A 23813-nucleotide genomic window follows, 5' to 3' on the forward strand; every position below is an offset into this window, starting at 1 on the left:
AGATTGATTATTGTCAATTATTGTTGATTAATGTTGTTGATTATTGATTATTGTAGATTATTGTCGATTTCTGTTGATTATTGTGGGTTATTGTTGATTACTATTTATTATTGTAGATTATTGTTGATTATTCCATGTGGTCGGTTATTACAGAGTTCAGTGTAATAGTTGCTCAGGGGTAGAAGCTCCACCCACACCCCCCCCCACACCCCCCCCGACTGACACCCTGAGCTGAAACATTTGGTAGATTTGCCGGACAAAGGCTTATTTATGAAGAAACACTATTCTTGGATCCCGCTAAATGTTTTCGGAGGAGCTCACACAACCTTCTAAAGCTCTAGACTTTTGAACAAAATGGAGTTCATGTGTAAACTGTGAAAATCTCACATTGATTATGAATCTTCACAGCTTTGTTGGGAAGAAATATACACACATTTTTGGCAGATTAAAGCCATGACTTGTCCATCTGTACTGATTTTCAACAACCAGGGAGAGTGGAGCTCCAGTTCTTGGCCAGCGTACAGAGATGCCTTTATTTATATGATCCCATTATGATCATCAGCCTAATGGAATATCAACTGATTACAACCAAATTAATAGACAAAGAAAGGACGACGGCGCACGAATTAAAGGGCTGGTTTTGCTCCTCATCTGTCCACACGGGGAGGACGTGGAGCTGAGGTAGTGTGTGTTCCCTCAGTCCGACCGCTTATCATCTGTATTTCCCACAAATCCATCTGGTTCCTGAGTGTGTGTTCCCCAAACCCAGCTGGTGGTAATGGGGAGCGTTCATCCGTCTGATCCTCCACCGTGGGGCTTTTCCCATTCAACCATAGGACGACGACGCAATGAATGTGGACGTCCAATTATTTATTTAACCAGGAAAAAACAAACACTGAGATTAAGAAGGTACAAGATTATACAGTTAAAACACAAACAACTGATACGTTTAAACAACTGACACGTTTAACTACGACGGTGTATTAGGGCCACAGAGGAAAAATAAAAACACCTGTCACTACAAGAATAAAGTTCTAGTTTAAAAAAAAAAATTCATAATTTAATGAAAATAATGTTGTATTTTATGAAACTTAAAAATTTTACCAATATTCTGCCTGTTTCCAAATAAAACGTTGTGTATAAGGTGTAGGGATGGGAATGTTTGGACCTGGTGTCGTCTGTTTAGACCTGGTGTCATCTTTTTAGACCATTTCTGCCTCAACACCATGTTGGCCACATTCTGACCAAAACAATGTAGCATACGTGTGATGTCATCACGCATGTGCAACGAAGGCAGAATCGATAAGCAGAACCGATAAACAGGCAGCAAAACGATTCCAAGGAATTGAGCTACTGGGATCTGGTTCTCAAAAAGAACCGGTTCTCGATTCCCATCCCTACACGCAATTAATGTGGACGTCCAATTATTTATTTAACCAGGAAAAAAAAACCCAAAAAAACACTGAGATTAAGAAGGTACAAGATTATACAGTTAAAGCACAAACAACTGACACGTTTAAACAACTGACGTTTAACTACGACGGCGTATTAAGGCCACAGAGGAAAAATACAAAGACCTGCCACTACAAGAGTAAATTTCTATCTTAAAAAAAAGGAAAAAAATCATAATTTAATGAAAATAATATTGTATTTTATGAAACTTCAAAATGTTGACAATATTCTGCCTGTTTCCAAATATCTGTGTAACGTTGTGTGTAAATGTACGTGTACAAATGAAGAGCTGAGGTGGAATATTGTTAAAATTGCACGTTTTTTCTTAATAAATTTCAGGTTTTCTGGTTATTCACATGTTTTTTGTGAAAGGATAGTTTGTAAATTTTAATATTTTGATAATTTAATGTTTTTTATTGCACCAAAACAAAGAGAAAAACTTAGAGTTGTCATTATTTAAAGGATCTTATGGTTTTATTTTAATAGTTTGGCCAAAACTGGTCTGAATGTGGAACCAGAACTAAAAGGGTTTGAACAGCCCTGCTTTACAGGAAGTAATGAACCACAGAGGATCATGGGAAACGGAGTCCACCATTTAAAGACACTGAACAGAACTACTGGAAGAAATACTGAGGTAACTGGTGTCTGTATTATTAGTACTGGGGTAACTGGTGTTTGTATTATTAGTACTGGAGTAACTGGTGTCTGTATTATTAGTACTGGGGTAACTGGTGTTTGTATTATTAGTACTGGAGTAACTGGTGTCTGTATTATTAGTACTGGGGTAACTGGTGTTTGTATTATTAGTACTGGAGTAACTGGTGTCTGTATTATTAGTACTGGGGTAACTGGTGTTTGTATTATTAGTACTGGGGGTAACTGGTGTCTGTATTATTAGTACTGGGGTAACTGGTGTTTGTATTATTAGTACTGGGGTAACTGGTGTTTGTATTATTAGTACTGGGGTAACTGGTGTCTGTATTATTAGTACTGGGGTAACTGGTGTTTGTATTATTAGTACTGGGGTAACTGGTGTCTGTATTATTAGTACTGGGGTAACTGGTGTCTGTATTATTAGTACTGGGGTAACTGGTGTTTGTATTATTAGTACTGGGGTAACTGGTGTCTGTATTATTAGTACTGGGGTAACTGGTGTCTGTATTATTAGTACTGGAGTAACTGGTGTCTGTATTATTAGTACTGGGGTAACTGGTGTTTGTATTATTAGTACTGGAGTAACTGGTGTCTGTATTATTAGTACTGGGGTAACTGGTGTTTGTATTATTAGTACTGGGGTAACTGGTGTCTGTATTATTAGTACTGGAGTAACTGGTGTCTGTATTATTAGTACTGGGGTAACTGGTGTCTGTATTATTAGTACTGGGGTAACTGATGTTTGTATTATTAGTACTGGAGTAACTGGTGTCTGTATTATTAGTACTGGGGTAACTGGTGTTTGTATTATTAGTACTGGAGTAACTGGTGTCTGTATTATTAGTACTGGGGTAACTGGTGTTTGTATTATTAGTACTGGAGTAACTGGTGTCTGTATTATTAGTACTGGGGTAACTGGTGTTTGTATTATTAGTACTGGGGTAACTGGTGTCTGTATTATTAGTACTGGGGTAACTGGTGTTTGTATTATTAGTACTGGAGTAACTGGTGTCTGTATTATTAGTACTGGGGTAACTGGTGTTTGTATTATTAGTACTGGGGTAACTGGTGTCTGTATTATTAGTACTGGGGTAACTGGTGCCTGGATGGAGGCGGTGCAGTGGGTGGGGGGGTGCTCTGTGGAATAATTGCCCCTCCATAGGAGCCCTGGTGGCGTTGTGCTGCCTCCCCTCGGCCTCTCTAATGCCCTGCTCAGCTCCTTGATGCCCTTTTAAGTCAATGACAGCGGCAGCGGCCAGTGGCCTGACAGGCTGACGGAGCGCTTACAGGAGCACCCGCCATCCGTCAGTGGCGCCCGCTGCGTGGATCCGACCGCAGCCTGAGACTTGCTGGATGTTATTTTAAATGTGTTTTAACAGTGATGTAACGTCAAGGCGCCTCTGACATAATTAGACGTTTTATTTTCATTTGTTTCCAGCCGTCATCATTCCCCATCAGGAGGCGCCGTCGCCTACCTGTCACCTGGAGACGGCGCCGTGCACATGCGCGTGCACGTGCACACCACTTTGACTTTGTGAGTTTGGCAGGAAGGAACACACAGCGTTGAGCAGATGATGGAGACAGAAACAGGAAAGAGACAGAATAAATGAGTCAAGTCCAGTTTTTTTCAGCTCAGACCAAGGTTAAGTGGATGAAGTGAAAGCATGTGTCTGTCATTGTTTTGAGATTTTAATTCATGTTTTCATCACAACTGGTTCAGTCAACTGTAGTGCACTTTATATTGGTTTAGATATATGACAGTGGTTCCACTTTAACCTGGAGCCAAAGCCCAAACCATATCAGCCTGATTTAACATCAGTTCACCGGCTCCTGGTCTGTTTCTGAATAGATTTTATAATTCTTGTATTAGTTTTTAAATGCGTCAGGGTTAGAGTTGGATCAGTGACAGTGGGTGGACAGACTGGGTTTATGTTCAGTTAATGACAGATTTTATTTAAAAAATCACTTTCTTCAGTTTTCTCTGTTTCTGATTGAATAAAACACAACTTTGATCTGAGCTTTAATGAGCATCTACATGATCAGTGACTTAAACGTAGGAAAATACCTGATTTACACTGAAAAAGCACCAAATACAGAAGATAATATTAGATTAAATGGGGATAAATTGCTTAAGAAAGATTGAATAGAGATAAAAAAAAAAAAAAAATGTTGGAACTGACACAAAAGTAGCTCTGAGTGTTTAAAGGTTAAAACATATTTTTCTCTTTGGCTTTTATTGTTTTTTTTTTTTAATTCTTTTATGTGTTTTATTTGTTCTTATGTCCATGTACAGAACTTTGGCCGATGGTTGTTTTTAAAGTTTTTTATAAATACAGTTGAGAATAAAAAAAGCTCAGAGGGTCAAAGGTGAATGAGTATGAGCATGTGAAAAGATGAGGATGGAGCTGGAACCTGAATCCACCTCGTCTCAGTGAGCGACGAGTCCTGCCTCCGTAAACGACGTTCAAAACTATAACCCAGTTTTTCCTGTTGTAACGTGTGCAGGGTCGGAGGTTTAGACGCAGATTCACCATCTTTACAATCACATTCCAGCAGCGACCTGACACTGAAAGATCATCAGCATGTGTGTGATGTGGTTAAAGGCGCTAACGTACGATACTAATAAAATAAGGAGGAGCTTCTAAAAGTTGAACGTCTCCGTCCTGGGACCGAAGCAGACAATGCGTTTGAGTTTGTGGGATAAAACTAACAGGATGATGACTAATGGGGGAGTAGGTGGATGATGCATCCAACAGCAGCTCCAACTTTTAACTCACTGTAATATTCCTCCACCCAGAATTTCATCACAGCATCCAGTCCTGACTGAGCTGCTTTTATTCATCTGTGTTTAATGAGTTTACGACGCGTTTAAAGAACAGTTTTAGTTCGAAAACAGTGAAAACGAAGCAGGATGTTTAAGTTTAGGAAGCAAATGCAGCGTTTAGATGAAACTTTAATGACACTGGGTTCTGTTCTGCAGCAAAAGCAGCAGTTAAATGTCAAGTTTCACTGTCCTGTGGACACCCCCCCCCCATGCCAAAAGAAAAGTTACCTCCAGTTCTCCTTTTCCTGCTTCTGTTGGGATTCATTGTTCCTGTCTGATTTGTGTGTTTTTTATGTTAATCACTCCCTCCTCACACACCAGTCGTGTCTGAGGGAAGGCGGGGGGCGGGGGATTCAGTGGTCGTCAACCGCCAGGGTCATTTGTAACGGCTGATGAATGAGCGACTCAAATAAATAAATAAGTGCACTGAATCTGACCCACCCAGCTTTTCCCAGGCTCTGGGGGGGGGGGGGGGGCAGAGGAGGCTTGAACACAACGACAGGGCCACAATTGATTTCCTCATTGCTTCAGTTTGTCGCTTAATCTGGCGATATGCTGATAAATCTTCGCACTTTGTCAATTAATTTCCCTGAAAAATGAGACCCAAAATGGCGAGCACATCAATACAGCAGCGGATTCCGTGTCAAAAATTAAGCGGTAAAATTAATTGCCCTCCCATCCGCTCCTGCTAAAACATAACTAATGAGGGAGGCAATTATAGCTGCATGCAGACTCCTCCGGGGTTATTTAAAACACACACACATACAGTACACATATATATATATATATATATTCACACACATGCAAAGAGAGGTTGTATATTTTGACTTCAAAGTTCTTTTGTTGTCTCGCAATAAGGCAGATTTAATTTATTTAATTCCACTAAGAGGTGGAGGGTTGAGGTGCATCATGGGAACAAAAGAAAAGCGGCAGTGAGCAGGCGTTCATTTCACCAAAAATAAGTTTGAGGGTTTTTTGATGGGTATGTTTTTTTTTTTTTTTGGGGTGGGGGGGTGCGTTCAGGACCTGTAGCTCCATTTCAAATCTCTGTTTAACTCCAGCTGAGGCTTAAGGTCAACGCTGTGGTTTTGGCCTGAGCTTCCCGTGTTGACAGCGACATGTCACTCACCCCCCCCGGCCCGCCCCCACCCACCCACCCCACCGTCCCCTCCCCGGTCCTCAGAGGGCTCACCGCCACAGAACAGCAGATGAAAAGCACACATGTAATTTATCGCCAATGTTTCCTCTTCAAGAATAATTGTGGCGACCGCGGCTGGGCTCAAGGATCGATGCCTATGGATTTTTCTGTGGTGGGGTCTTGTAGCGTTGGGCGTAATGAGAGATGGAAGGGGGGGGGGTTGGGGGGTGGAGGAGGAGGGACCAGGGCTGTTTTTCTGATAGGAGGAAAAGGTCTGGCCAGTTTAGAGACGCATAAATAAAGGAGTTTCCCATCAGGCCTCTGCCTCAGAACAGTCACTGAAATATGTTTTTCACTAAAGAATATGAATCTGTCTGTTACACTTATATTTAAGTATATTTAAGTATTTTAGCCCAGATATGAATATTTAACACTGTCATTGGTTTGTTTGTGTGAGTTTATTTGGATCTCTTAGTTTTGGTTTCGTCACATGACAGAGCGATAGTTGGATTATAACATTTATTAAATAGTATTGTCTGAGTCATTGAAACATGTTGTATATAATAATATCAACGGCTCCTGCTACACACACTTCTGTCACATCATCTGATAAAGACCTTTTAGTTCCTCCATGTTTTTATTTTCTATTTTCAGTCATGGCTCTAAAACCATTGTTAACTTTTAAACATTTTCACCTTTTTTTTTTTATAAACTTTCATTTGTTTTTTAAATTTCTTTTTATTGGGAAGCAGGTGCAAATCAATATATGTCTGTCACTGCAGACAAGAAATGTAAACATGCACACACACATGAGCCAAGACATTAATCAAGATATAACCCACAAAAATAAAAAAATAATGCATTTATGTTTTACCACACATACATAAGTGCATCATTACAGTTGACAGCAAGGTTCTAATAGTTTTGGATTTTTCATTCTAGTTTAGTTTTATTTAGTTTTGACTTTTTTTTCTCGAATTCATTTAGTTTTAATTCGTTTTTAGAGCAGGTTTGCTAGTTTTTATTAGTTTTCATTTTTTTTCTAAATGCTTAGTTTTAGTTTAGTTTTTTAAATTTTTTTAATACCTTTTCTCTTCTTCGTCGTCATCGTCGTATTCAAATAAATCCCAGACAGGACTCTGCTGCTTTCTCCCAACTTTAGTCTCCATGTTTTCAGGTAGAGTGGGGACCAGAAGACGACTGGAAACCACAAGTGATGGACCGTTAAATATCATATGGTGCCGCTAGCTAAAATTGCTTGAGGGAAATAAATCAATTTCATATCAATCTGACATTGACAAAGACAAAAAGAAAGGGAATTTTACCCATAATTTTTATACGTTTTAGCTAGTTTTATAAGCACACAACATAGTTTCAGTTAGTTATTGTTTTTTTGTTTTTGTTTTTTTAATTATTGTTTTTATTTATTTTAGTTAACAAAAATGTTTTTACAATTCTAGGTTTCGTCATTTCGTTAATTTTTGTTAACTGTAATTACCTTGGTTGACAGTCGTACCTTAAACAATAAAAGATAAAAGAAAATTAACCCAGAACACCTGTGTATTTTACAGACCCTTTTTACCCATTTTCCTTTTACTCTTACGTGAATTTTGCTTAATCCACATTTACAGACTTCTTCTTCATCTCAGGCTGGTTTTCCTTTGGTATCCTGTTATATTCTGTGTACATCTGCACATCATTTCAAACATGTATTTATACATAAATACAATTATAGTTTTTATTATAATATAGATATTTCTGTGACACCAGATGAGTGTGGCTTTAATCTCATTTCTCCATCCATACTGCCGCTGTTTTGACTGTTTGCTTCGTTAACGCCTGTAAAAGGGATGGACGTTTATTTATTAAAACCCCTGTTGGTTTAAATTGAATCCACGCTGGCTTTGCAGAGGGAACCTGGTTGAACCGCTTCACCAATGCACCTTTTTAAGGCGGTTTTTCTCCCCTTTAAGTGGCACTGCATTAAAACTCCGGTCACACTGGAGTAACTTTAAATGGGTGTAATAGAGGAAAGTTGCGGCTGCTTTTGTCTCTGCGGACTCACTGAAAGCGGCTGAGGCCCAGCTGGAACGGTCCAACAAATGTGTTATCAGTGTGTGGTGAGGGCGCCGCCACACCGCGCCGCTTCGACATCAGCATTTAGATGAATATTTAAGTCTGCAAACATGCATCCAGCGCCTCACCTATAGTTCTGCTAAATACGTCCTGACTCCTACAAATGGACGTGTAGGTCTGTGGAAATAAGAGGACGGTGAAACACAGCATGGACAGGAAAACAGGAGGAAACAGGACAAACAGAGACCAGGACAGAACACAACAGACCAGGACGTTTGTTGCATTTCAATGACGTAAAGGTCGGATAAATGCGACCTGGCCATTGAGACTGAAGTCACATTGGAAAATATCAGACATGGATCAGATTTAGGACCACATATGAAAGTGGTCTGGGTCAGATTTAGGACCACATATGAAATTGGTCTGTGTCAGATTTAGGACCACATATGAAATTGGTCTGTGCCAGATTTAGGACCACATATGAAGGTGGTCCAGATCAGATTTAGGACCACATATGGAAGTGGTCTGTGTCAGATTTAGGACCACATATGAAATTGGTCTGTGTCAGATTTAGGACCACATATGAACATGGTCTAGATCAGATTTAGGACCACATATGAAAGTGGTCCGGGTCAGAGTTAGGACCACATATGAAAGTGGTCTGGGTCAGATTTAGGACTACATATGAAAGTGGTCCGGGTCAGATTTAAGACCACATATGAAAGTGGTCTGTGTCAGATTAGTGCTGTCTGTAACAGATCAGATCCAGGTCACATATGGACACATTTACCTGTATCTGAACGGAGCTTTTGTTGTAATAAAATGAAAACTTTGCTGACACACAGTTTATGGTGACCTGCTACTTGGCTAAAACAGTTTTGGTATTAATTTTTCTATTATTATTATTATTATTATTATTATTATTATTATTATTATTATTATTATTCAGTTTCTTGGACATTTTTCACCTGAATCTTTTCAAATTTCACCCATGTTTTGCATTTTTTTGCAAATATTTGAAAAGATTAAAAGTTAAGACTCAACATTGATGGGAAGGCTTTTGATAGGAAGTTAAAGGATAGACTGTTGTGTGGAGAAGGTGTGGGATTAAATAAGTTCTACTTCCTCCCACTCCTTTTCGAATATGCAAATAAAGTCATGTTGATATGCAGGTTGTGTTTTTGTTTTTTTGTTTTCTTCCATAACTTCTTACTACCTGTTTTATTTCTAAGGACTAAGTAAGATTACTTTGTCTTGTTGCATGTTTGAAATAAACTAAACTAAAAAAAAAAGAAAAAAAAAACAGGAATCCCTGGATTGGCGGGGCATCAGTGAGCAGGAGGGGCAACTGGGCGGGGATATGAGTAAACTCCACCTGCTTTTATCCACTTGTTTTTGCAAATCATGTGTACTATAAATGTGCAAAATCCTCATCTAACAGCAGCAGAACGTTAATAAAAGCATCGTTACCGTTGAATCCCTTGTTGCTCTCCATCATGTTGCAAAGGGCAAAGGTTATTTCACCTCAGCTCCTCATGGATCAGATTTTCTCCCAGTTTTACGGTGGAAAATACAACATGAGGGGGCGTTCATGTGCAGTTTTCAAGTTCATAACTAGTATTTACCATAATTCCCATTGCATGTGAAGGCAGCATAAGAGCACATGATTTTTTATTGTATGTGGAACTGTCTCATAAATGTAGGTGTGTGTGTGTGTGTGTGTGTGTGTGTGTGTGTGTGTGTGTGAGCAGACGAGTGTGACTGCCTCATGCGATGGCTCAGAGGAACAGAGCGAGCCCATAATGCTGTTAATGACGGAGCCAGATGCAGGAGGAGAGGAGGAGTGTGCGAACGCTCTCCACGCTCCCCATCTGGAAGGCATCGCCCCCAAATGAAGTTGTACAAAACCATCCCATTGATAATAAAGCTAATTTTTATGGCTCTGACAAGTATGTAATTATGTTCAGCGGTGCTTTTCAGATTTTATCACAGTCAATAAACCACACTGGCAATTTCCCGTCCCCCATTTGACATATTTACACGGATCCATGTGATTGGAGGAATTAGTTAGCAGTGAGAGCTCTGATGGATCTACACTAGTGATCTGTGACTGCTGCCAAACACACCCGCTGTTCACATGCTCACTCAGAAGACAGAGTGAACAGAGTCCTCCTCTGGTACTGTACGGGTCTCATCAGCCACACTCAAATTCACACCAGATGCTTTGCTCAGCGGCTCTTCGGCAGTAAAACACTGTCATTCATTCCCTCTGACCCTTTATTATTATTATTATTATTATTATTATTATTATTATTATTATTATTATTATTACTATTATTGTTATCATTATTGTTGTTGTTGTTGTTGTTGTTGTTGTTGTTGTTAGGTAAGGTAAGATAAGATATACTTTATTGTCCCTGTGGGGAAATTTTTCTTGGACTCCGTTCAGCTGTAGTTTACAGGTGGACAGAATAAGAAGAGCCATCAGAATAAAAATGGAGAGTTACCAGATAAATATATTTGCACATAATATATACATATTTATAAATAATTTATTGCACAGATGTGTATTGCACATACAGGTGTGACATTATTACATCAATAATAATACATTGAGGGGGGGGGGGGTGCTGATCTGCCTTGGCAGAGGTCTGCACTCTCTGAGTGCTTTTGTAGTTTTATATTGTGTTAAAGGATTGGTTTGGTTATTTTATACATTAACTGGTAAATCTGTCAGTTCTGTATGGATCCTATGTGACATTTGTCTGTTATTGTTGGTATTATTATTATTAGTTGTAGTAGTAGTAGTATGAGTATTGTTATTATTATTATTACTATTATTATTAGTATGAGTATTATTAGTATTTGTATTTGTTGTAGATGTTTTCTCTGTTACAAAACAACATTTAAAGACACACACAGAACATTTACAAACCTCTTTTATCTGAACATCATCTGACTGAAGGTTTCTGATACTTAAAGATCAACTGAATTCTCCAAACTGAATAGAAACTGTACAATTCAAACCAGCATCAACCGGATGCATTATGGCTATGTGACTGTGTTTGTGTTTGTGTTTGTGTTCGTCTGCAGGTGAGAAGTCCTACCTGTGTGACCTGTGTGGGTTTGCTGGAGGCACAAGACATGCCCTGACCAAACACAGACGCCAACACACAGGTAAACAACAATAACAACAGCAGCGACAGCTACAACAACAACAACAATAACAACTTCCATAGCAACAACAACAATAACACTGAAGTGTCAGGCTTAGTTTTACTCATTTTTCCAGTCAGTGTAGGTCTGTTACACACACACACACACACACACACACACACACACACACACAAGGGCGTGACGTGCTGCTGTCAGTGATGGGCATGTGTACCAGTATGGCTGACTGAATCTCAGATTTTTAATTTCAGTTATCATTTCACCATGTCATTCTGTCGCTTAGGGAAATTGCATTTTTCAGATAGGCTGTCAATAACGAGAGCTTTTTTAGAAATTGGGATAGTGAAACAAATATTGTTCTTAACCGTTGTCTGGCGGCCGTCCAAGGATCAAGACTCCTGTTATAAATATTCATTTAGATTTTCATAATTCATTTTGTTTGCTCCTCACTTTCGCTGCCGTTTTCCCCCTGAAAACCTCCATTTCCAGTCGTCTTCCCCCTGTTGACACATGTCAATTCCACTCATTTAGTTGCATATTCATATCTGTTGTCATGCAGCAGTGACGACCCCCCCCACCACCACCAACCCCCCATCCATCTGACACAGTCTCAGTTTGACAGATTCAAGTTTTTAAGGCTGATGTTAATTGTTGGGTTTAGATCTCCAGTCGAATCCACCTATTCTTATATAATATCATATACGTTCCTCATAATATTCTATGCAAATGTCACTGGAACCATGTGATAAACAGTCTGCATTAAATGCCATGATAATAAGCTATAAATGTAGCGTTGGTTTACACTAAATGCACTGTGAGAAAGGTTATATTACAGATTCCATAACTATGATGCCGGCATCATCATCACAGGGTTCATACAAGTGTTTGAAATCCTGGAAAATGGTTGAATTTCAATGTTGTGTTTTCAAGATCTGGAAAGTATTTGAATTCTAACTCTGATGTGATTTATTTATTTATTTTTGATATTAACTCTGCCAGGTTAGATGGAAAACCAAACCTACTTACAGGGACGTGGTACATTTAGAAAAATAAAACTTTATGTCAAAAAGCAAAGGTCTTTATTTATTTATTTCAAATATGCAAAGAAATAAAACAAAACAAAGCAAAATAAGACAAAAACAAAATAACATTTAAATGAACAGAATCTATCTTCAAGTACGTCCAAGTCTGAATTTTGCAAGAAAAGGAGTAGGAAGAAGAAGTATAAACTTATAATCTTCATCTTTACTTTGCTTTCATGTTTATTTGACAGGGACCGTGTCCAATCACATGACTGTACCAGAGTTAACAAAGAGCTCATTTACACCTGCAGTCCCTGGGCAGATAAACAGACAACAGTAAATACAGAACAGAAAAGCAGGACATGACATACAATAGTTCAGTTTTATTTGTAGAGCGTCACAGGTCTTTACAGAATTAGATGAATATGAAAATAAGCAACAGTCAAATAAACAGTCGATGAAGCAAATAGACAAACAGTTTAAAAACCAAATATAGATACAGATACGACAATGGAATGAAAGGTAAAAATACAAGAATAACTGTAGTCTAACACAGGATAAAACCTATCCTGTACAAAGCATAAATATTGAATATAAATATAAATAATCCTATTAAAAGGCCCTCCTTTAGTTATAGCAGCGTCTTTACAGATCAGGCCCTGAGTCAGATTCAGTTCTGCATAAAATAAGTGGACGAAAGCTTTCAATGGTGGGGACAGTCGTCCTTGTCTTTGTCTTTGGTGTGAGTGTGTCTGAAGAACACCAAGTGACTTCCCTTTTTTTTGGATAAAACTTTCTAAACTTTTCACTGTCGTGAGGTGTAATTTAAATGTTTACAGCATAATACAATGTACGTTATTGTAATAATGAGTGAAAATATAATCCCGAATACATGTTTACCTGTAGTTTATGGATTTGACCCCAGTGGTAAGGTTAAAATAACCCTTAAAATAACTCTTAAAATGACTCTTAAAAGGGCTGGAATTGGACTTTGAAAAATGTGTACGAACCACAGATACAACCAGTACATGTCTAATCTAATCCATAAAATAAAATCAAATTAAATAAGATAAAATTAAATAAAATAAGTTAAGTTTCATGTTCTATTCTATTCTGTTCTATTCTATTCTATTCTATTCTATTCTATTCTATTCTATTCTATTCTATTCTATTCTATTCTATTCTATTCTATTCTACTCTGTTCTGTTTTATTCTATTCTGTTCTACTACTCTGTTCTATTCTGTTCTGTTTTCTGTTCTATTTTACTCTACTCTGTTCTATTCTCTTCTGTTCTACTGTATTCTGTTCTGTTCTATTCTATTCTACTGTTTTATTCTTTTCTACTCTGTTCTATTCTGTTTTCTATTCTGTTGTACTCTGTTCTTTTCTTTTCTATTCTATTCTATTTCTTTTATGCTGTATGTGACCTCTGACATAATTGATCCATCATTTTCTTTAGTAAATGAACAGGATTTTAAATTGGACGGTGAATCCAAAGCAGGTGAATATATATATATATTTTTTTTTTTTTTTTTCCCCTGTATTTTAATGATGTCGTCTCCATTTCTGTCTCTTGTGCCCCCCCCCCCAGGAGAGAGACCCTTCAAATGTAAGTTCTGCAGCTTCGCCTCCACCACCCAGTCCCACCTGTCTCGGCACAAACGGGTTCACACCGGGGAGAAACCGTACGGCTGCCCCTGGTGCGACTACAGGTACCGGCTCATTGCCCCACCCACGCTTGGTGGCGCTAATAGCCGCCACTGTGGCTCTGATGATCTGGGGGTTGATGGGTGGTGATGATGGGAGGTGCTGCGGGGGGTATGAGAGGATGGAACAGTGTGATGGTGAGATAGCAGGTGGCATTGTGGGTAGTTTAGAGGGGTGGAGGGGGTGGGGAGGTTTAATGCCGATGGGTTTGTGTGTATGAGGTTGGATGTGAGAGGTGGAGGGGGTATGTGTGTGTGTGTGTGTGTGTGTGTCGGGGGGGGGGGGGGGGGGGGGGGAGGTTAATGCCAATGGGTTTGTGTGTATGAGGTTGGATGTGAGAGGTGGAGGCCGGTGGGGTCTAATCTACACAAGAGGCCCAGACCCACCGACACACACACACACACACACACACACACACACAGGCCTGTCATTAAAACGCCATCACACCACATCAGTAATTACACAGGAAATTGTCGGTGAAATTGAAAAAGTTTTGTCTGGCGTGGCCCATCTTCCTCCGGTGCTCCGCTAACATTCCTCGTCGTCAGGTTGTGGCAGACGAGTGTGAAAGGGAACGAGCTCAAAGCCATTGAGTTCAGATTTAGTGTGCGCTCATTTTTCCCTCTGTGATAAAGTCGTTTGGTCGATTGCTTCACCTGCTCGTTTGGTCTGTTTTCTACTCAGTGGAAATAAAAACCAACACAACCACCGTCAACCTTTTATTCACAACATTATCACACAATTAGCACAGGATCTGATCAAGGGGAGGAGATAGGATCAGCTCAGAATAGAATAGAATAGAATAGAATACAATAGAATAGAATAGAAATGAGTAGAACAGATAGAATAGAATACAATAGCAGACAAATAGGTAGAACGAATAGAATAGAATAGAATAGAATAGAATAGAATAGAATAGAATAGAATAGAAGACGAATAGGTAGAACAAATAGAACAGAATGGAATAGAACAGAATAGAATGAATAGAATAGAATAGAATAGAAGACAAATAGGTAGAACAAATAGAATAGAATAAGACGAGAAAAGAATAGAATAGAAATAGGTAGAACAGAGAATAGAAGACAAATAGGTAGGACAGACAGAATAGAATAAGACTAGAATAGAATAGAATAGAATAAGAATAAATAGAACAGAATAAAATAGAATAGAAGATAAATATGTGGAACAGATAGAATAGAATAAATAGAATACAATAGAATAGAAGACAAATAGGAAGAACAGATAGAATAGAATAGAATAGAATAGAAGACAAATAGGTAGAACAAATAGAATAGAATAAGATGAGAAAAGAATAGAACAGAATAGAATAGAAATAGGTAGAACAGATAGAATAGAAGACAAATAGGTAGAACAGATAGAATAGAATAAGACTAGAATAGAATAGAATAGAATAGAAGATAAATATGTAGAACAAATAGAATAGAATACAATACAATAAGAATAAGAATAAATAGAATACAATAGACGGGCGACACGGTGGTGCAGTGGTTAGCACTCGTGCCTCACAGCAAGAAGGTCCTGGGTTCGATTCCAACACCAGTCGATGGGGGGTGGGACCTTTCTGTGTGGAGTTTGCATGTTCTCCCCGTGTCTGCGTGGGTTCTCTCCGGGTACTCCGGCTTCCTCCCACCATCCAAAAATATGCACCAATAGGTTAATTGGTTAATCTAAATTGCCCATAGGTGTGAATGTGAGAGTGATTGTTTGTCTCTATATGTTCAGCCCTGTGATGAACTGGCGACTTGTCCAGGGTGTACCCCGCCTTCGCCCCTATGTAGCTGGGATAGGCTCCAAGTGACCCCCGTGACCCTAATGAGGATAAAGCGGGTTCAGAAAATGAATGAATGAATGAATGAATACAATAGAATAGAAGATAAATAGGTAGAACAGATGGAGTAGAATAAAATAGAAGTGATAGAACAGAACAGATAAAGCAGAATAGAATAAATAGAATAGAATAGATAGAACAGAATAATTAGAATAAATAGAATAATATAGAATGGAATATTATAGAATATGTAGAATAAGTTGTATTGTCACTGCAAAAATACCACTGTACAGGGCAACAAAATTTAGTTTTTATGTTCCTGTAAAAGTAGACACATCAATTAAAAAACCTACAAGAATATAGGCAAATATAAAATCGGTCAAGAGAAAAAAAATACACTCACACAAGTGAGTTCAGTATCAATAGTAAATGTCCAGGATGGACAGGTGACAGTAAGGACTGTATTATAAAGTATTAGAAATATGAATAAGTATAAAGTGAGTCCTGTTTCCACTGCAGCAGAATATACAGTTAATGTTCTAAAGTGTTTATTTGATTCTAATTTTTCATGTTTACATTTGAAGAGTTTGACACCAACTGTGTGAAGTAACTCCATTTTATTTAGTGAATGTTCTATGGAATTTTAATCCAATACTCACCAGTTAAAACAGCAGGATGAAAACACATGTATGAATAAAACTCATCTGAATCTCAGTGAAAATCTGAATAAAAGGTCAAAGGTCAAAAGTCTGAGGTCAAAGGTCAAAAGTCTGAGGTCAAATCTGCTCCAGAATGTAGAGTTTAGGTCATGATGCAGATGTTCCCCTTCTGTTCCTTTATTTAGTTTGTCTGGTCATTTATCCACATAAACAAAGACACCTTCATTATAAATATAGAGCTAGTTTGTATTTTAACGTCTTTCAGTCCCATTTAAGCCAGACTCAGTCATCCAGATCCTTTAATCTGACTGCACAGATCCATCTGTCTGAATGACATGGATACTGTTATTGACTGATACATGAGGCATCTGTAGGTCACAGCCAAACTCCAAATATCAATATCAATTTAATTCACTCACAGTTGGTGTCCGACCCACACAGTATCATTTCCATGTGGATTCAGTGGAAAAATGAAAGATACATAAATAAATATTTAATGCATGGCTCTGGAACAGATATATAAAATATTAGAACTAATATGTAGGAACGTTAAACCACTGGAAATACAACAAACACACACACATGGTCAGAGTGCCATTTTATACACACACACACACACACACACACACACACACACACACACACACACACACACACACACACACTAGAGCTGCATGACTTCGGCCAAAAAGAAAATCTTGATTTTTTTTTTTTTTTCCTCTAAAAACTAGATTTTCTATTTAAATTTAGATTGGGGCTGATGGTGTCGTTTTAGCCAGTATGATGTTTTCATGTGCAGCTGGAATCCAACACATACCACATGTTTGTAACGGGTTATGCTGCTTGTTGTCATGGGGTCAGAGGTCACACTAAATACTGACTTTAACCTTTAACCTATTTAGTTCTGTTTGTTTTTGTCTTTTAAGGCTGTGACAGATTTACTGTATTTTCTTGTATCTGAAAAAGAGACTGAGAAATAAATATACATGTTCATTTGAACGCTACAAAAACAACTGATCTGAAGGAAGCCTGAACTTTTACACAGTACTGTGTGTTTATATGTATGTGTGTGTGTGTGTGTATAAATATATATATATATATATATATATATATATATATATATATATATATATATATATATATATACATACACACAGGGTGGGGAAGCAAAATTTACAATGAACATTTAGTTGTTTTTTCTCAGCAGGCACTACGTCAATTGTTTTGAAACCAAACATATACTGATGTCATAATCATACCTAACACTATTATCCATACCTTTTCAGAAACTTTTGCCCATATGAGTAATCAGGAAAGCAAATGTCAAAGAGTGTGTGATTTGCTGAATGCACTCGTCACACCAAAGGAGATTTCAAAAATAGTTGGAGTGTCCATAAAGACTGTTTATAATGGAAAGAAGAGAATGACTATGAGCAAAACTATTACGAGAAAGTCTGGAAGATACTATTAAAGAAGAATGGGAGAAGTTATCACCTGAATATTTGAGGAACACTTGCGCAAGTTTCAGGAAGCGTGTGAAGGCAGTTATTGAGAAAGAAGGAGGACACATAGAATAAAAACATTTTCTATTATGTCAATTTTCTTGTGGCAAATAAATTCTCATGACTTTCAATAAACTAATTGGTCATACACTGTCTTTCAATCCCTGCCTCAAAATATTGTAAATTTTGCTTCCCCACCCTGTGTGTGTGTGTGTCTGTGTGTGTGTGTGTGTATATATATATATATATATATATATATATATGTATACACACAGTGTTTCCTCTTCTGTATAAATCTGTCCAACCCGACTGTAACACCAGAACTGTTCCAATCTGATACTTCATGATCGTTACAGATAGAAGCAAATTAAACTGTAAATTAGAGGCTCAATTAACATGTGGGGGGGCTCCAGGGGTGGATGGGGGGGCACCTCGATGGCAAAATAATGTGGGATGAGGAATGGAGCTGAGGGCCCAAGACCCCCATAAGGACCCCAGACCCATGTGAGGATCCCAGACCCATGTGAGGATCCCAGACCCATGTGAGGACTCCAGACCCCCATGAGGACCCCAGTCCCATGTGAGGGCCCCAGCCCCCCATGAGGACCCCGGACCCATGTAAGGGCCCCAGCCCCCCATGAGGACCCCAGACCCATATGAGGGCCCCAGACCCCCATGAGAACCCCAGAACCATGTGAGGACCCCAGACCCCTATGAGGGTCCCAGCCCCCCATGAGGACTCCAGACCCATGTGAGGGCTTCAGACCCATGTGAGGGCTCCAGACCCATGTGAGGACCCCAGACCCATGTGAGGACCCCAGACTCCCATGAGGACCCCAGACCCATGTGAGGTCCCCAGACCCATGTGAGGACCCATCTTGAACCTACCTTTAACGTCTGAATCCAGGTTAAAATGCTGCTGTCTCTGGTGTCCCTGAACGCATCACCAGGAGTTAGACCGTCCTTGCTTCAATCTAAACCTGCTTCAGAGTCAAATCCATGTGTTTTCAGTCTCAGACAAAACGCTGCGTGTCTCTTTTACATGATACAAGTGCTTTTCTCCGTGAAACCATGAAACCGGATCCACATCCCATGTTGTGGATGCAAACCCCGACAGCGGTGGTTCAATGTTATCTCCATCAAGGCTGATTCTGAAGCGCATGTAAATGAGCGGGGAGTGAATGATCCATCAAATGCCACTCATCTGCTATTCACACACACAGATAATAGAGCAGGATAATTATAGTTGGGAACAGTGGTAAAAAATATTCTAATGATATTGCACTGGGAGTCACGGGCTGTCAATTAATGATGTCTGTTTGACTATTCTGCTGCTATTTATGCAAACTGGAAAACTTCTTTACTTTAGTGTTTAAGGGACGGTTTCTATTGTTCCAAATGAGGCGTTTTTTCCCCTTTTTTTTTGTCTGGTTAAAGTCACCGTGGCATCTTAAACGGTCTAATTGATACGTAGCCACTTAGTGGTGCCACATTCCCATCCTTGCGGGGCTATTATTGTTTATTGAATGCGTTTCAATCTACCTGTTCAAACCCCGTTGGAATCGGAGGCGAAGGCAGCTTTGAGGATGACACGCTCACCGTCAGTGCCAGGGAGGTGCACGACCTCGTAAAGTGAAGGGAGAAATGAACGCATTAATGATGATAACGGGGCCTCCTTGGCAGAGTAGGATCCAAATGGCACCGCCGATCCAAATACGCCCCCCCCCCCCCCCCCCCCCCCCCCCCCCCCCACACACACACACACACACACACACACACACAACTCTTAACACACACAAAGAAAAAGCACATTTAAATCTCCTCTAACGAAGCGCCTCTCAATTACACCTCTCCCATTATCATACGGCGTTCGGGAGGAGGAATATGGAAATGGCTGAAATAAAGGGGAGCAACTCGGCGGCGGCGGAGAAGGGGTGATGTATCTGTTGAGCATCAGTATGGCTGGTTCCCATGGCGAGTGCACGGATGGGGGAGGAAGTTGAAACAGTGTTGGACTAATTAATCCAGTGTATAGTAGGAGGGCTGGTGTGGGCTTTCACTAACTGTGACACCTGCTGACTCCTAAACGCACGTTGTGTTGTTTTAATATGACAATTACGCCATTACCATATCTGAGAGATAGCACGGCCCCCCTAGGAATCCGCCCGCGCTCTCTTTAGAACCTTTTAGCTCTGCTGAAAATTTTATCTATTTATGCTCCCATTTCCGAATAAGAAATCAGCTCACTTTTAGTATTTAATGCATTTTTTACTGCGGTGATTTGCGTTAATTTCTGAGCATGTGACAGTTTAAATTCTTAAGTCTGTCTACTTTTCATGACTCTGTGCAGAGAAGTCAACAGATGTGGCCTTGATTTGTCTGTGAACCTGTTATTATTATACCCATTAGTGATGGATGCGAACAAACTTATCACAACAATAGAGACCACTCAGATGGGAACTGATTGAGGCTTTGTGTAAATTTCAAGGATTTTGCAATTTATGCATCATCACCTCATGTAAATCGGCCTCATTTAGATCCTTTAGCTCCTCACACATCAGTGTTTTTTTACTCCACCTGAGGCCAATGCAGACACTTCTGGGTAAAGGAGCCTCGTCTGCAGGTGAGTTCAGTAGAACATCTGGAGGGTAGTGGATTTGAGGACCGGTGTCAGATAGAATAGTGACCCCCATGGAAAAGTGACCCGTGGGTCAGTTTTTGAGGAGGGAGAATCAGGGCTCACAATTCAAGTTTTTATTAGAGTTTTCACTTGGTACACGACATTCATACAATGTTGCTTAATGTTAACAAACAGGGCTTCTATACATACATAAAAAGTATCAAAAAATGCTACAAAGCGTGGAAGTTCTCAAGAAGAAAAAAAATAAAATAAAATGGATAAATAAATAGGTAAATAAATAAATTAACAAATACAAGATACAAGAGGGAAGTAGTTCAGCTGTCATCCTGCTGACTGTCAGTCATAGTTATGTAAGACCAGAATTGCTCCCAAACTGATGCTGTGGCTCCCTCCCTATTGTTCAACTTATGAAGCATACCTTCATATGAAGCAGTCTTTATCATCATGTTGACCCATTCTTTAAACTGTGGGGCTTTAGGGGTTTTCCAGTGTTTAAGAATAGTCCTAACTGCTACTGAGACCCCACCCATGATAACAGCAAATTTTCTGTTTAAGGGCTCACTTTATCTGAACAAATTTGATTCGTCACAAAAGTATCACATGACCGAGTATGAGAACTACAAGACTGAAGCTGAATGTAGAGTGACTGTAGAGCCCAGAGAAGAAAAGGAAAATCTAAGTTACCCGATTGCTTGATTTTTTTTTTTTTTTTTAATTTTTAAATTTTAATAGTTTGTTTTTTATTTGTTTTTTTAAGAGGTATAATAAACTACAAATACTGGACTGGATTGGACGTGGTTTTTTATATGACCTGACTAAGGCTGCCCACATAGACAACATGTGCAACACATTTCCTTTCATAGTTAATACGTGGAACACAAGTGAGTCAGGTGGCGCTCAACATGCATTACACCACTGGTGCAGCAGGGGGCAGCTCTGAGTCTGGTACAGTCCAGGTGTCAAACTGTATTACAATATTTGGATCCAAATGTGTACTGAAGAAGAGTGTATTCTGATGTTTGTTGCACCGGACATTTTATGTATGTATGTGCAATATGTCCAGAATCAGGACGGGGAATTCTGATCTGTTGTTCGGTCTATGCAGATTCTAAACGGGGACAGGCATTTCCAATATTTCCAAATGTCTGTGTCCGATCTGCTGGGTCCAGTGACTCAGTTTCTGCCAGAGAATCACTGTCATCTTCTTCTTCTGTAAATATAACAACGTGTTAAATTCGACTACATTGCTTGCGTATTGCCCCCGCTGGTGACGTACGATACTACACGTGTCACTGCTAGGGGTGTTAGAAAATATCAGCTCTGTAACGTATCGCGATATTTTATTTCACAATACTGTATCGATTGTAAAAAGTGCTGTATCAATATTTTTAGGTATTTATTCAAATGCAGATATTGTGGATGTTGATTTTTTTTTCTTTATTATGTATATATTATTTATTATTATTTAACATTGTTTTATTAAATAATGGTTATTTGAAGCCTCCTAAAAGTACTATTTACTGTCTGAGAGGCAGATGGTAGTTCCTTTGTTGGGACTGAACTAAAATACTGTTCTGATGTTAGTTCTGAACCAATAGAATATGAACATTTGAACAGGATCTTAAACTGTAATGTCTGTAAAACATAATTTAAGTTTAAAAATATGTTTAGTATTTGTGCGTATTTCAGGTGTAATTCAATTCTTCCAGGAAATAATCATTTAAAAAGAGAAACAAACAAAAAATTGCCTTTTTATCAGTATCATGATATATATCGAATCGTGATCCTAGTATTGTGATTTGCATTGTATCGCCAGATTCTTGCCAATACACAGCCCTATTCACTGCGTCAAGTATCAAAACAATGGACAGCACATTTTGAGACGCAAACACATATCATGGTGGGCGATGCGTTCACACTGGTGTTCACTTCTGTGTCTGCGTTCGCTTCTGCGTTCATGTCTGTGTCTGTGTTGTCATCTGCGTTCACATCTGCGTTCACGTCTGCGTTGGTGCCTGCATTTCACGTCTACGTTGGTGTCTGCGTTCACGTCTGCGTTCACTTCTGCGTCTGCGTTCACTTCTATGTTGCCCTTGCGTTGACTATGACATGGCCGTTAGTGTAGGTTTGTTAAAAAAAATAAATAAATAATGTTGTTTATGCTATGAAACCTAATAAAAACCTTTGGGTCATTGGTTTCATTTAATTTTAACGCTGGGTAGAGCTGTTTGGATGTTCACCATATACCAGAAATTAATGTTTGTTATAAAATCTAAATTTAATGGTAAAAAGTATCAGATCAGTATTGGCAAAAACTAATCATAAAACAAATCGGATCAGAAGCCTAAACCACCAGATTAGGACATGACTAATACCATGTTCAGTGTTTGTGTGTTGGGTCTGGTCTAAATCCTGAACAGTGCAATTCAGATCCACTCTTCATATTCCATTTTATTTCTAATGATGTGTGTTTTCTGATGTTCGTTCAGTCACAGAAAGTCAGTGTTTGTGTTGAATTCGTGTTTGGATGGAGCCCATCGTCCTCCTCTCTCAGTTTATTGTCCACCAGAGGATGTTCTTACATGAAGGCCCACTGTGTGTTTTTAAGGCCCCGGTGGAGCCGGGCCGGACTCGGACCGGACTCGGACCCATGATGGAGAACAACGTCTGTGCAAAAGTGAAAACAAATCCTCTCCTTGGCCGGTGTGAGCTATGGCACTGAGAGGGTTTATTGTCCCGGCCAAGGTGATAAGGGAGAGTAATTGGGTCTTATAGTGTCTGAGAATGTCAGGTCCAAACTGAGCACCAGTGGCCCATCCATCAGCACATGGGTGTGTGTGGGTGGGTGTCTGTGTGTGTGTGGGTGTGAAGCCATATTCCACGTTGCACACGCCTGCTTGTATGATGCATTATGTGTGTGTGGTTCTTTGTGTTTTCATGTCTATTCAGTGGATGAATCTGAGGTGTGTGTGGGTGTGTGTACGATGGTGGGTGTGTCCATTTGTATGTCAGTTTTGTGTCCGTTTGTGTGTCCGTTGTGTATCTGTTGTGTATTCGTTTGTGTGTCCGTTTGTGTGTTCATTGTGTTTCTGTGTGTGTGTCCATTTGTCTGTCCGTTTTGTGCCTGTTGTATGTCCGTTGTGTGTCTGGTTGTATGTCTGTTGTGTGTCCATT

At 39.3% G+C, this 23813-nt stretch overlaps 1 protein-coding gene across 1 annotated transcript in view; it reads left to right on the forward strand.

Annotated features, from left to right (window-relative positions):
* Positions 1–23813, forward strand: part of LOC115435298 (zinc finger protein 407-like) — a 161772-nt gene that overhangs the window by 44590 nt on the left and 93369 nt on the right. The window contains exons 5-6 of the mRNA XM_030157613.1: positions 11238–11321; positions 13933–14053. Coding sequence (XP_030013473.1) covers positions 11238–11321; positions 13933–14053 — 205 coding nt within the window. The remainder of the gene's footprint in view (positions 1–11237; positions 11322–13932; positions 14054–23813) is intronic.

The sequence above is a fragment of the Sphaeramia orbicularis genome, chromosome 16 (genome assembly GCF_902148855.1).
Source record: "Sphaeramia orbicularis chromosome 16, fSphaOr1.1, whole genome shotgun sequence".
NCBI classification, from domain to species: Eukaryota; Metazoa; Chordata; class Actinopteri; order Kurtiformes; family Apogonidae; genus Sphaeramia; species Sphaeramia orbicularis.